Source organism: Haemorhous mexicanus, chromosome 28 (genome assembly GCF_027477595.1).
Source record: "Haemorhous mexicanus isolate bHaeMex1 chromosome 28, bHaeMex1.pri, whole genome shotgun sequence".
Taxonomy (NCBI): domain Eukaryota; kingdom Metazoa; phylum Chordata; class Aves; order Passeriformes; family Fringillidae; genus Haemorhous; species Haemorhous mexicanus.
The window spans coordinates 5,179,609-5,191,806 of NC_082368.1; the positions used below are offsets into that span (position 1 = coordinate 5,179,609).

General features: G+C 65.2%; 2 protein-coding genes across 4 annotated transcripts; one reads left to right on the forward strand and one right to left on the reverse strand.

The window, feature by feature from the left end:
* The first annotated feature begins 405 nt into the window (after positions 1-405).
* On the forward strand, positions 406-6,809 carry SLC25A39 (solute carrier family 25 member 39). Of its 2 annotated transcripts, XM_059869400.1 has the most exons (12): positions 406-528; positions 2,963-3,071; positions 3,149-3,208; positions 3,716-3,760; positions 4,405-4,514; positions 4,639-4,706; positions 4,821-4,945; positions 5,119-5,292; positions 5,377-5,486; positions 5,634-5,715; positions 5,808-5,888; positions 5,973-6,809. In XM_059869400.1, exons 2-12 carry the CDS (start codon positions 2,975-2,977, stop codon positions 6,089-6,091), a joined length of 1,071 nt encoding a protein of 356 aa, XP_059725383.1. In that variant the 5' UTR covers positions 406-528; positions 2,963-2,974; the 3' UTR covers positions 6,092-6,809. The 2 variants fall into 2 exon arrangements, with proteins under 2 accessions (XP_059725383.1, XP_059725384.1); XM_059869401.1 differs by lacking the exon at positions 3,716-3,760.
* A 282-nt stretch (positions 6,810-7,091) lies between these two features.
* RUNDC3A (RUN domain containing 3A) lies at positions 7,092-12,173 on the reverse strand. Of its 2 annotated transcripts, XM_059869195.1 has the most exons (11): positions 12,053-12,173; positions 10,405-10,520; positions 10,123-10,256; positions 9,611-9,696; positions 9,386-9,475; positions 9,217-9,297; positions 8,939-9,104; positions 8,584-8,741; positions 8,264-8,401; positions 8,031-8,137; positions 7,092-7,803 (listed from the first exon to the last, which is right to left on the reverse strand). In XM_059869195.1, exons 1-11 carry the CDS (start codon positions 12,157-12,159, stop codon positions 7,661-7,663), a joined length of 1,326 nt encoding a protein of 441 aa, XP_059725178.1. In that variant the 5' UTR covers positions 12,160-12,173; the 3' UTR covers positions 7,092-7,660. The 2 variants fall into 2 exon arrangements, with proteins under 2 accessions (XP_059725178.1, XP_059725179.1); XM_059869196.1 differs by lacking the exon at positions 8,031-8,137.
* Between the last annotated feature and the right edge of the window lie 25 nt (positions 12,174-12,198).

Consider the following 12,198-nt stretch of genomic DNA (forward strand, 5'->3'; position numbering starts at 1 on the left):
TCCAGCAGTTTCTGTGTCTGTATTCCAGCTGTTTCTGTATTCCAGCTGTTTCTGCATTCCAGCTGTTTCTATATTCCAGCTGTTTCTCTATTTCAGCAGTTTCTGTGTCTGTATTCCAGCTGTTTCTGTATTCCAGCTGTGTCTGTATTCCAGCTGTTTCTCTATTCCAGCAGTTTCTGTGTCTATATTCCAGCTGTTTCTATATTCCAGCTGTTTCTGTATTCCAGCAGTTTCTGTGTCTGTATTCCAGCAGTTTCTGTGTCTGTATTCCAGCTGTTTTGGTGTCTGTATTCTGGCTGTGTCTGTATTCCAGCTGTTTCTGTATTCCAGCTGTTTCTGGGTGCCGCGGCCCCCCCGGGCCGGCAGGGGGCGCAGGGGCGCGCGGGGCGCGGCGCGCATGCGCGGGGCGGGGCGGGCGGAAGCGCGGCGGAGGGCGAGGGGCGCCCATGGGGCTCCTTAAAGGCGCCGCCGGCGCGGAGCCGCCTCCCGGTCCCGGAGGGACGCGCCAAGCCTGGCTGGAATGAGCAGGTGGGGCGGAACCCCCGGCACTTCCCCCGACACCCCGTCCCCCACGTCATTCCCCTCGTGGTCCGGCACGCGTGACCGCTGCCTCAGTTTCCCCCGGAGTCGGGGGCTGTGCGGCTGCGGAGGGCGTGGAGGCGGCCGCAGGGACCCCCGGGCTCCCCTCACGGGGAGGGGGCGCACCCCGAGACTGCCGGGGCTGCACATCCTGCGAGAGGCAGGCGTAGGGCCAGGGGAGGGGGCTGCATCCCCCGGTGGAGGGGGCACCGCCCTGCGCTGGGGGCTCCGAGCTCTGATGAGGGGCACAAACCCCTCAGGGGGCTCCAGGCGGGGGGGCAGAAACCGCGCAGGGGTTCGGCTCCAGGATGGGGGCCTGCCCCCCGGGGGTTCTCTAGGGCCGAGGGCCAGGCTGCCCCGGGGGCACAGTCCCTGCTCCGGGGAGAGCGGTCTGTGCCCCGGCAGGAGGGCATCCCCCCGGGCTGCAAGGTGGGCACCCAGCTTCGCATCCCCGGGGCTGGAGCAGCCCAGGGCCAAGGGGATCCGCCGGCAGGATTTCCCTCTGGCTCGGGGCCGGAGTCAGCTGGGCCCTTCCAGCCCGGCAAGAGCCCCTTGAGCTTCCCCGCAGGCCCCCGACCCTGGGAATTGTTTGCATTGATCACCTTAACCCCTGGTTTTTCGCCTTGTTGTGCCCATCGTCACCGTGCCATAGCCAGCCCCAGTGTCACTCCGGGCAGAGCAGGACGCTGGGTCTAGGGGCATATTTTAGGGCTCTGGGTCTACGGGCATATTTTAGGGCTCTGGGTTTAGGGAAATATTTTAGGGCTCTGGGTCTACGGGCATATTTTAGGGCTCTGGGTTTAGGGGCATATTTTAGGGCTCTGGGTTTAGGGGCATATTTTAGGGCTCTGGGTCTACGGGCATATTTTAGGGCTCTGGGTTTAGGGAAATATTTTAGGGCTCTGGGTTTAGGGAAATATTTTAGGGCTCTGGGTCTACGGGCATATTTTAGGGCTCTGGGTTTAGGGAAATATTTTAGGGCTCTGGGTCTACGGGCATATTTTAGGGCTCTGGGTTTAGGGGCATATTTTAGGGCTCTGGGTTTAGGGGCATATTTTACCCTGCACAGAAAAGGGAGCAGCTCCCAGCCGAGAGGGGAGCTTGGACACAAACAGGAAGCCCCAGAGGTGCCCTGCTGCCCCAGCACCAGCAGCAGGGCTGTGTTGGGGCACGTCATAAGGAGTGAGTTTATCAGGTGGGGCAGAGCTGGGAGCAAGAGATTTCCCCTGGCTTGCGTCAGGCTGAGCAGGAGGGCTGGGTCACGGGGAGGATCCGGAGCCAGCGCCCTGCCCGTGGCACGGTTTTGCAATGGCTGTGGGGTCAGTGGGGCACGTGCCACGCTGCCCACACTGGGGGCCTGTGCCCAAAGAGCACCCACATCCTGGGCTCAGGACAGGCCCAGCTCCCCGTGGGGCTGGCACGTGTGCAGGGCTGGGGTAGATCCAGCTCTCCCAGCGGGGCTGGTGCCTGTGCCAGGACAGACCCAGCTCCCTGGGGGGTTGGCACGTGTGGCTTCGGGATAGACCTGTCCCAACGTGCAGCCTTGGTCACCCAACAATTCCAGGGCCCGTAAAGGAGAGATTTATGACTTCTGTGACCTTGCAAATTGATGAGTCAGATGGTGAAGGTTTTTTGCTGCATTCCCAGGCTTTAAAGAACCCTGGGTTCCCAAAGCCTGGAAGCTCTCCTGCTATGGCCCTGTCCCAGCATGATAATGATCCCCAGGCTGCAGCGAGAGCGAGCAGCTGGTGCTGAATGTGCTGAGGGTCATTTCTCCACATCCTTCTCCCTGGGAAGGGTGTGATATCCCCTGCTTCCCGAGGGCAGCACACCAGCCCTGGAGGCTGCAGCCTTGCCAAGCCCCAGCGGATTCAGGCAGGAGGTTTGAGATGCCTAAACCCTTCTTGGGATTCTTGTTGCAAACTCATGAGGGGGATCTCCCCCTCCCTGGTGTCCTGCCATGGCTGCACTGGGCTCTGCTGTCATCCCAGCCAGAGCTGGGGGGGGCTGTCACAGCATGGCTGGTCTTTGGACTTTGTTCCTTCCTTTCCTTAATTTTCCGAGAGCAGGGAGGGGACAGTCCTCCTTCCCCAAGGACATGGAAGGCTGGACTGTCTCCACCTCTCCAGCCAGGCTGGGCCTGCTGCCAGTGTGGGGCCAGGGGGTGTTATCAGGGCTGGGCCGGCCCTGGGAGCCCTGTCACCCCCCAGGACACCCTGATTATGGGGGGCCCTCGCCTCCCGTGTGCTGCAGCGATAGCACAGCGGGCGTGGGACACCTGTGGGACACTCTGCTGGACTGGGGATGCTGGGGGGGCTCCCAGGGGACCTCACCCCTGGACGGGGAGCCCCCAGGCTCGAGCATCCCCTGCCGTGCATTGCAGGGGGACAGTGCCATGGCTGAGAAGATGCCACCGAGCCCCGGCGGGGGCATCACGCCACTGCAGCAGATGCTGGCCTCGGGGACAGGGGCCATCCTCACCTCCCTCTTTGGTGAGCCTGGCAGGGTGGGTGCTGGGGTGGGGGGCTGGCAGGGGGGCTGTCATGGCTAAGGGATGGTGTCTTTGCAGTGACACCGCTGGACGTGGTGAAGATCCGGCTGCAGGCCCAGAGGACCCCCTTCTCCAAAGGTAACCCTGCTTGGGGCAGGGCGGGGGGCTGCAGCCTGTCCCCCTGGCAGGGGTGTCTCAGCTGGCACAGCTGGTGGCAGGGTGTCTCTGCTCTGGAGCGTGGGGCCATGGCGAGGTGGCGGGTTACCGTGGGCCCCTCGTCCTCACGGGCCCGGGGGCCCTGCTGGGGGAGCTGGGCTGGTGCTTGGCTCTGTCCTTCCCCTGCCACAGCTTGGTGCTGAGGGGGTCAGCGCTGTGCCTGGCAGCCCCCAGCCCTCCAGAGGCTCAGCCTGCTGCAGCTGCTGGCTGCAGTTCCAGTCTCCATACAGCTCCCCTTGGGCTCTGCCCCTTCCTGTGGGGTCACTGGGCTGGGGCTGGCCCCAAGGGACTGGTTTGGTGACAATAGGAACTGCTTGGGAAGTGGCTGTGGGGGCATGCAGTCACCCACAGAGCTGTCCCGCTGCCCAGCCCCGGGTGGTGGCGTGTCCCCTGTGTGGTTGCTCAGTGTGTCCCCATTGTGTGTTTCAGTGTTGGCAGCGCAGTCAGTGCCCTGGGGCGCTCAGCCGGCCACATGTGAGTACGCCAGGGGCTCCTGCTGCCAGTGGCTTTGCTTTCCCAAGCCTTCATCCTGGTTTGCTTCTCTACTGGTGGTGGCTTGGGCTCCTCTGGCTGTGAGGACATCCCTGCACTCTGGGGGCTGACATTGTCCCCAGCCCAGGCTGCCCTGCAGCCCTGCTCTGGGGCTGGCTGTGCCACATCTATGGGGATCTGTTGTGCAGCCAGCCTGGCTGTGTGTGGTCTTGTCACTCTGTCCTGTTGCCACATCAAAGTCCCCTTGGATTTCTCCTGCCCGGTGTCCCTTGTGCCCGGCTTGAGAGCACAGTGGAGGGGCCAATGCTGATGTCCCCACTGTGCCAGGGCAGCAGAGCTGAGACTAAGTGAGGCATAAACCCTCTCCCACTGCTGGCAGTGGGTCCTGCTGTGTGCCCACCCCTGCCATGGAGCTGGCTGTCCCCATCCCCTGGTTCTGGCCATGATCACACCCTTGCTGCAGGGTTGTTCCTCTCCTGGTCTCAAACTGGTCCACACTGGGCTCAAGCACTGAGGGTTTGGCTCCTTCCTGGAGGATGTGACAGCTTTGGGATCAGATGTGCAGGGCGTGGGGCAGAGGGGAAGGGTCTCCTGTGTGATGGCAGTGCTGTTCTTTCCTGCCTCAGGGAAGTGTTTCCTCTACTGCAACGGGCTCATGGACCACCTGTACGTCTGCCAGAACGGCAACGGCTGCACCGCCTGGTACAAGGCCCCCGGCCACTTCACCGGCACGCTGGTAGGAGCTCCAGGCATGGCCAGGGGCCTCCCCACCCCAGAGGGGTGTCGGGGTGTTTTCTGGGGGATTGTTTATCCTTCTCCCACCTGTAACTGCTGTCGCTGGTGCTCCGCTCTCTCCCCAGGATGCCTTTGTGAAGATCACGCGCTACGAGGGCATCAGATCTCTGTGGAGCGGCTTGCCCCCCACCCTGTGAGTGTTTGGGGATTCTGGCTGTTAGCCCCTGCCCAGGCACAGACTTAGGTCCCGAGCCCCCTGCCAGCCCCCAGGGAGGACATGTGCCCCTCACTGTCCTTCTCCTTGCAGGGTCATGGCCGTGCCAGCCACTGTCATTTACTTCACCACCTATGACCAGCTCCGGGACTACCTGCACGCCCGGATGGGGAGCTGGAACCACTACATCCCCTTGCTGGCTGGGGCCCTCGCCAGGCGTGAGTGCCCCTCCTCTCTGGGGTCCCCCCGTGCCCACCCTGTGTCCTGGCAGCAGAGCGTGGCCGGTCTCAGTGCCCACATTCAGTGCCTGGCTCTCCTGGCACGGTGCTGATGGCTCTGGGACGGCCGCTGGAGCGGACAGAGCTCATTCCCTGTGTCCCTTGTGTTGCAGTGGGTGCTGTGACAGTCATCAGCCCCCTGGAGCTGATCCGCACCAAGATGCAGTCCCAGCAGCTCAGCTACCGTGAGCTGCGTGTCTGCATCCAGTCAGCAGTGGCCCAGGACGGCTGGCTGTCCCTCTGGAGGGGCTGGGGACCCACCGTGCTGCGTGACGTCCCCTTCTCGGGTATGCCGGGGGGCACTGGGGCATGGGGGCAGCCCTGTGCTGGTGGAGGTGCCCACTGGTAGCCCTGGTGTCTCCTCTCCCCAGCTCTGTACTGGTTTAACTACGAGCTGGTGAGGACGTGGCTCTGCAGGCAGGCCTGGCTGGACGGGGCCACGTTCACGGTCAGCTTCGCATCCGGGGCCATCTCTGGCACGGTGAGTTTGGGATGCTGGGGCTCCCTTGGGGGGGTTGGCACCTGTGGGAGGGAGGAGTGGGGCTGGGATGGTGCTGGGAGGGGACAACAGAGCTGGCACTGGGCAGGAACCCACGTCCTGGCTCACCATCCAGTGCCAACCCCACAGGTGGCCGCGGTGCTGACGCTGCCCTTCGACGTGGTCAAAACCCAGCGGCAGATCGAGCTGGGAGACAGTGAGGTGCACCCAGGTGAGGGGCCAGGCTCCAGGCAGGTGCCTGGGGGGCAACCAGCACTCCCCATGGGTGTCCCCCAGCCCTCACCTGCTTCCCTCTCCCCACAGTCACAGCCTCCAAGCCTTCCTCCACCTGGCTGCTCATGCAGCGGATCCGCGCCGAGTCTGGCACCCGGGGGCTGTTTGCAGGTGAGGATGTGCCCTGCCCTGGCCCCGTGCTGGGGTTCTGGGTGCCCTGGTGTCACCCCAGGGCTCACGGTGCTGTCCTTGCAGGGTTCCTGCCCCGCGTCATCAAGGTGGCACCTGCCTGCGCCATCATGATCAGCACCTATGAATTTGGCAAGAGCTTCTTCCAGAAGCTGAACCAGGAGCAGCAGCTGCGGGGATTGTGAGCAGGCCTGGGGCAGGGCTGGATGTGGCCGTGCCCAGGGGACAGTGCCAGCCCTGCTCCAGCCAGGTGTCCCAGGAGCGGCGATCCGCACTCGGCCGTGCAGAGCCCAAGTGCCTTCGTTCCTGCTCTGCCTCCCGCTGCCCACACACGGAGCCAGGGCCAGCCTGCCCCACTCCCTGTCCCAGCCACTCTGGGGGACATCTGTGCCTGCTGCTGTGACATTGGGGGGGATATGGAGCCCCCCACACCCATCCCTTGGGGCTGGACAGATGCTGCTGCTGGATTCATGGACACTCTCGCAAGGATGGGGTGTCCCAAGAGACTTGGCCTGGCAGGAGATGGAGCTGGGGCTCTGGCAAGGACCAAACCCCAGACCTCGGGGGCTTTTCTGCCTGCCTGGGTCCCCCAGCCCTGCTCTGCCTGGGGATCTGCCCCTCCTGACCATCACTCACACAGCCTCGCCTTGCTGGCTCTGCATGGCATGGGGACACATCAGGACCCTCTCCCTGCCTCTGGACCTCCCACTCGGGATGTCCCCATCCCCTGTCAGACCCTGTGTGGGGACAGACCTCACTGCTGCTCCGGGGGGGCCATTGTGCCCTCCTGCCCCATCCTTTCACTGCAATGGCCTGCCCCAGCTCTGTGGGCACTGCCCCCATTACCCCGGGACTCATGGAGGGAACTTCTCCTAATTTCTTAAATAAAATAATTGTCTCTTAGTGGAAGGATTTCTCTCTGTGTTCTGGGGTGGCTGTCACCTGTGGGGTGACAGCCACGGCCCTGTTGTGTGGGCATGTACTGTCACTCACGGAGTCCCTGCTGGGCATTACTGGGGGCTAGGGGACCCCAGGCCAGGGGCTGCCCCAGCCTTGGTGATCTGTGGCCCAAAGGTGCTCTACCTGCCCAGAGGGGCTGCAGGAGGCTCACTGGGTGCCCAACATCCTTGCCTGGGCCAGGACCTTGTGGCAGGGGGGCACAAGGGGTCTGTTCCCAGCTGGGGAGGGGGGTGACAGGCCAGCTCTGCTTGCTGCGTTTATTGATTCCTTTTTGCTCCAACAAGGCAGATGGGGCTGAAATAAAAACCAAAATCACCCAAAACAACCCAAAACCCAGGGGAGGATGGGGAGGAAGGGGGGAGAAGAATCCTCCCCCTGTTGTGGGGATGCTGCTGCAAGGGGGGACAGGCAGCCCCCCACAGTGCAGGGGAGCTGGGGGAGCCCAGGTGGGCACCGAGGGCTGAGCAGGACCCTCACCCCTGGAAGGGGCCTGGCCCGACCCCCCCCTTGCTCCCCAACAGCTGTCACTGCCAGTGTCCCCCCCACCGTGGCACAGTTCGTTCCCCCCAGTCCCGCACCCCCATCCCAACAGGTCCGTGTCTCCAGCCGGGCTCCGGGCTGGGGGGCAGAGGCGCAGCCGGGTGGGATCTCAAGGTGGGGAGGGGGATGCCCGTCCCCAGCCTCCCCGGTGGGATGGGCGAGTCCCTCGTCGGGCCCGGGGTGCGAGGGGGGCCGAGCCCGGTCAGTCCTGTGCCGTCACGCGGGGCCGGGGGGCGGCGCGGGGGCCGGGGGTCTCAGCTGGGGCTGCGGGTCGGGCTGGCTTCCGTGCTGTCGCTCACCAGGCACTCGTTGGACTTGAGGCTGGCCAGGGATTTGCAGCTGGGCAGGGAGGCCAGGGAGCCGCAGAGCCCCAGCATGGAGGGCGTGGGGTCCTTCCCTGCGGGCAGAGCGGGGCGTCACAGGGGGCTCGGCCTCGTGTCCCTGCCCTGCCACCCCGGGGGGACAGGGACCACCTCTCCGGGGGTGACCTGGGTGTCCCTGCACTGCTGGGGCAGCATCCCAACCATGAGGAGGGGGCTGTTGGTGGGTCCTGACACCCGGGTGCATGTGGGGAGACGTGCTGAGCCCTGGGGGCACCCTAAGGTGGGTGGGGGGGGGTCTTACCCAAGGGCCCCCAGGGCTCCCCTTCGCGCTTGCCCTCGCCCAGGCGCTGGGAGTCGGAGCTGAGGCTGTTCTCGGCCGAGAGCTGGTCGGTGCTCACGAAGCTGTGCCTGCAGGGGGACAGCTCTGAGCCCCCTGGCGCTGGCACAGCTCTTCTGCCCTTCCCACACCCTGTGTGTCCCCCCCGGGGCAGGGCAGGGTGCTTTGGCAGGTCTCTGCCCCCACTGTGAGCTCACCTTCTGTAGAGTTTGCTGTCCGAGCCGCTCTCATTGCCATTGAGGGTCCCCAGGGAGGGCCACTGGTTGACCAGAGGTGTCACCATCTCCTTGGAGAGCTGGGCCAGCTGTGGGTTCTCGCAGGGGATCAGCCCCGTCCTGCAGCAAAGGTGGGTGCTCAGCACCTGGCACAGCCACCAGTGCCAGGGACCTGCCAGGTGACACGACCCACGGGACGTGTGGGGCACTGGGGACACCCAGGGCCTGTGGGGCAGCCTGGCTCCAAGCAAGGACCCCCAGCCCCCCGAGCCCCCCAGCAGTGGCAGTGGGTCCCCACTCACAGCTGCTCCTGCAGCTCCAGGATGACGCCCTCCAGCTCTCTCTTCTCCAGTTGGTTCTGCACCATCACCTCCTCCAGCCGGAGCTTCAGCCGCTTGTTCTCCGCCTCCAGGTCCTTCAGCTGCGACTCCCGCAGCCTCACCAGCTCCTCCAGGTACCCCTGTGGGGGCCACCATCAGTGGTGCCCTGCTGCCACCGCCCCCAGCGTCCCCAGGGCCATCCAGAGTGACAGGGAGCGGGCTGGGTCACCGCAGCAGCACGATGAAGGGCTGAGGGTACCACTGAGGCAGAGACGCTCCAGGCTGGAGCATCCTGGGGAAGTTGATACCCTGCTGGCCCCAGCCTGGCTCCTGGTACCTTTTGGGCATAAACAATGCGGAATTTCTGCTCCATCTTGCGCCACTTGTTGTACCAGCTGTCCTCGTCGGTGACCAGGGGTAGGTAGGGGTGCTCAGGTGAGCTGTCCTCGCTCGTGCTGCTCTCCACGCTGCCCCGCTCCTCCTCCTCACTCAGGTAGTCATAGCTGGGGGGTGTGGGGGCTCAGCAGGGGCTGTCAGGGGTTCAGGGAGCCCCATTCTGGTGCTGGGGCAGAGACAGGGGGGTCCCCACCCTAGGAAGGGCACCCCAGCTCCTACCTCTGCGTGAACTTCAGGTAGGGCGTGTAGTCAATGACCACGGGCGTTTTACCATCCATCACCTCTCCCTTCAGGCAGAAGCTGAGCAGAGGCAGCAGGAGAAGAAGGTCAGGGAACCCCCCGAGGATGCCAGTCAGGGCCTGTGTCCCTCTGTGCCACCTGTCCCTACCTGAAGTCGATGGCGCTGAGCCCGATGAGCATCCCCGTGAGCACCGTGGACTCCTCCCGCAGCATGATGGCCCCGTCATCGTAAAACCGCCTGTGGGGAGCACACGGCTGGCTGTGCCCTCCCTCAACACCCCAAAACCCACCCTGGCACCCCAAAACCCACCCCAGCACACCCACACAGCCTGGTGCAGGTGTGGCCGTGGCCGGCAGGGCCGGGGCTGCTCACCTGGTGGTGCGAGTGTCCCGCAGGGCCGTGGAGATGTACTCGGACATTCGCTTCTCCATCAGCGCCACGCGGATCCAGGCCCGGCCCTGCGAGGCAGCACCCAGGCAGTCCTGAGGGTGGGGGGCTGCCTCGGGGGTCCCCACATTCCCACCCACCCCCAGCACTCTGGGCAGCAGCTGGAGGTCCCCAACAGGAGTGGCTTTCAGCCCGTTTTTTGGTACCATGGGGATCCACGGCTGCTGTTGTGTCCCAGGGAGCCCTGTGGTGTGGGATGGAGCTGCAGGAGGGCAGGGGAAGGGAGCAAGGTGGGGGCACAGAGGGGTGGGGATGGAGATGGGGATGGGGATAAGGATGGAAATGGGATGGGGATGGGGATGGAGTGGGAATGGGGATGGGAATGTAGATGGGTCCATGTACCAGGGTCAGGGTGGAGTGAATGGAAACAGGGGCAGGCATAGAAATGGGGATGGGGACAGGGACAAAGACTGGGGTAGGACTGGTGCCTTCCTGACCTTGGCCCTGGAGGTGCTGATGTTCTCCATGTTCTCGATGCTGCTGACACAGTTGTTGGGCACCTTGCTGCAGGCCAGGCGGATGTAATCCCAAAACCCACGCTGTCCATCAGAGCTGAACCAGCTGACAGGGCCTGTGGGCACCCACGGGCTGCTCAGGGGCTGCTGTGCCAGCAGAGCCCCTCCAGCAGAGCTGGCACCCTTCCTGGTGCCAGCATGCGCGCCCCCATCCACCAGGGGACACGGGGATGGCACAGGGACAGTCCTGGGGGCCACCCCTACCTTTGAAGCGGTGGCTGAGGATCTGCTCGAGGATGGCAGCGAAGTTTACGAACTCCTCGGAGGAGTCGTCGATGGGATCCGCCGTGTACTTCTCCAGAAGGGTCTTCACCGAGAACCTGGCGAGGGAGGGGAGGGTGTCCCAGCTGGGAGGGGACACCAAGCACCCACCTCCACCCTGGCACCGTCAGGGTTTTCAGCAAAGCTCTTTTCCAGCTGTTGCCTCCCGCTCCCGGCAGCGGGAAGAGGGCGTCGGGCTGGGCTGTGGCTCGGTGACCCCCCTGTCCCCGCGTCCCCAGGGACCCCGAGGGGCGGCCGCTGCTCCCCGCCGTGCAAGTGGCCAGGAAGGGCGAACAAAGGCCCCCTTCCTCCCGGCCGTGCGCGGGCGGTGATGGCTTCCCCTTCCGCCCGGCCGCTCGTGCTCGGGGCGCAGCGACGCCGAGGACGCGGCACAGACCTGCCGAGCCAGCACAGGGCACACGGGGCAGGTGTTTGCCAGGGGGGCATTGCCCCCTCTGTGGGGTCTGTGGGTCACAGCTGCCCAGGGGATCCCCCCGTGGCAGCAGGTGGAAGGTGTCCCATGGTGGCACTGAGGTCTGGAGGTGCCTCACGGCACGGCGGTGAGGGCTGGAGGCACCCTGGTGGAGATCCAGAGGGTCTCCAAGTGGTGACAATGGGGTCTTTAGATGCCCCATGCCATGACAAGGAGATCCATTGGGACCCCATGTCATGGCAGTGGGGTCTGGAGGTGCCACGTGCCGCACTGAGGAGCCCTGGGGTCCCCAGACCCCCACATGAGGCCCTGGGGGTCCCTGCCAGGTTGCCCAGGCCCGGGTACCTCCCACATCCCCCCAGCCCTGGGCTGGGCTCCAGCACTCCCAGCACCAGCAGCCCCTCACTGGGCCCCCGGGGGTGTCACCCCACCCCCGCACCCCGGCAGGAGCCACCAGCCCCCCCCCTACCCTGTCCCTGCACCCCATTCCTGCCCCCCCCATCCCGGTCCAGCCGGGAGTCTCCATGACAACGCTCATCCTCCATCCTTCATCCCCCATCCCCGCCGCTCCGGGGCCCTGACGTCACTTCCTGGGCCCCCGCCTGCATGGGGGTCCCCAACCCCAGCCCCCCCCCCGCACCCCGCCGCCCCCAGCACCCCCCTCACCCTCCACATCCCCCCGCCATCCCCAGTGGCCCCCGACATCCGCGCGCCGGCCGCCTCCATGTTGTCACTGCGTCCCCCGCCCCCCGTCTCCCCCTTCACGACCCCCCCCAGCCCCTGTAGATCCCCGCAGCCCCCCCGGAACCCCACAGAACCCCCTGGAACCCCGCAGCGCCGCAGCCCCGGCCCCGGCTGCCCGCAGCCCCGCGGCCCCGCAGCTCCGCGCCACCCCCCCCTTTCCCGCATCCCCATCCTTCTCCTCCCCCCTCCAAACCTGAATTTCCCCCCCTCAAAAAGCGACTGCAGCCACAACAAACCCCCCCAAAGGGTGAAGGGGCGGCGGGGGGGAGGGATGAACCCCCCACCCTCCTCCCCACCACGGCCCCTCCCCGCCCCCCATCCCCTCCATCCCCACCGGCGGTGGTCGCTTCTCCCTCCCCCCGATCCTCTCCCCTTCCCCCCCCATTTTGCGGTGCCCCTCCGGCTGCCCCCCACCTGCAGACGGTGATGAGGTTTTTCCTCTCCACGGCGATGTTCCTGGAGGAAGCTTTCTTGGAGGAGAGCCCCAGAGCCATGGCAGCCGGCACCCAGCTCGCTTCCATCCAGCGGCCCAGGCTCCACGGCCACGGGCGATGCCCCTT

Bases quoted from the DNA above. Each gene is read 5' to 3' on its own strand.
- SLC25A39 (XM_059869400.1), top strand. From the start codon at position 2,975: ATGGCTGAGAAGATGCCACCGAGCCCCGGCGGGGGCATCACGCCACTG. The intron at 4,707-4,820 runs GTGAGTGTTTGG...TTCTCCTTGCAG, and splicing joins AGCGGCTTGCCCCCCACCCT to GGTCATGGCCGTGCCAGCCA. The intron at 4,946-5,118 runs GTGAGTGCCCCT...CTTGTGTTGCAG, and splicing joins GGCTGGGGCCCTCGCCAGGC to TGGGTGCTGTGACAGTCATC.
- RUNDC3A (XM_059869195.1), bottom strand. From the start codon at position 12,159: ATGGAAGCGAGCTGGGTGCCGGCTGCCATGGCTCTGGGGCTCTCCTCC. The intron at 10,521-12,052 runs GTGGGGGGCAGC...CTCCCTCGCCAG, and splicing joins AACCTCATCACCGTCTGCAG to GTTCTCGGTGAAGACCCTTC. The intron at 9,298-9,385 runs GTAGGGACAGGT...GCCTCTGCTCAG, and splicing joins CTCAGCGCCATCGACTTCAG to CTTCTGCCTGAAGGGAGAGG.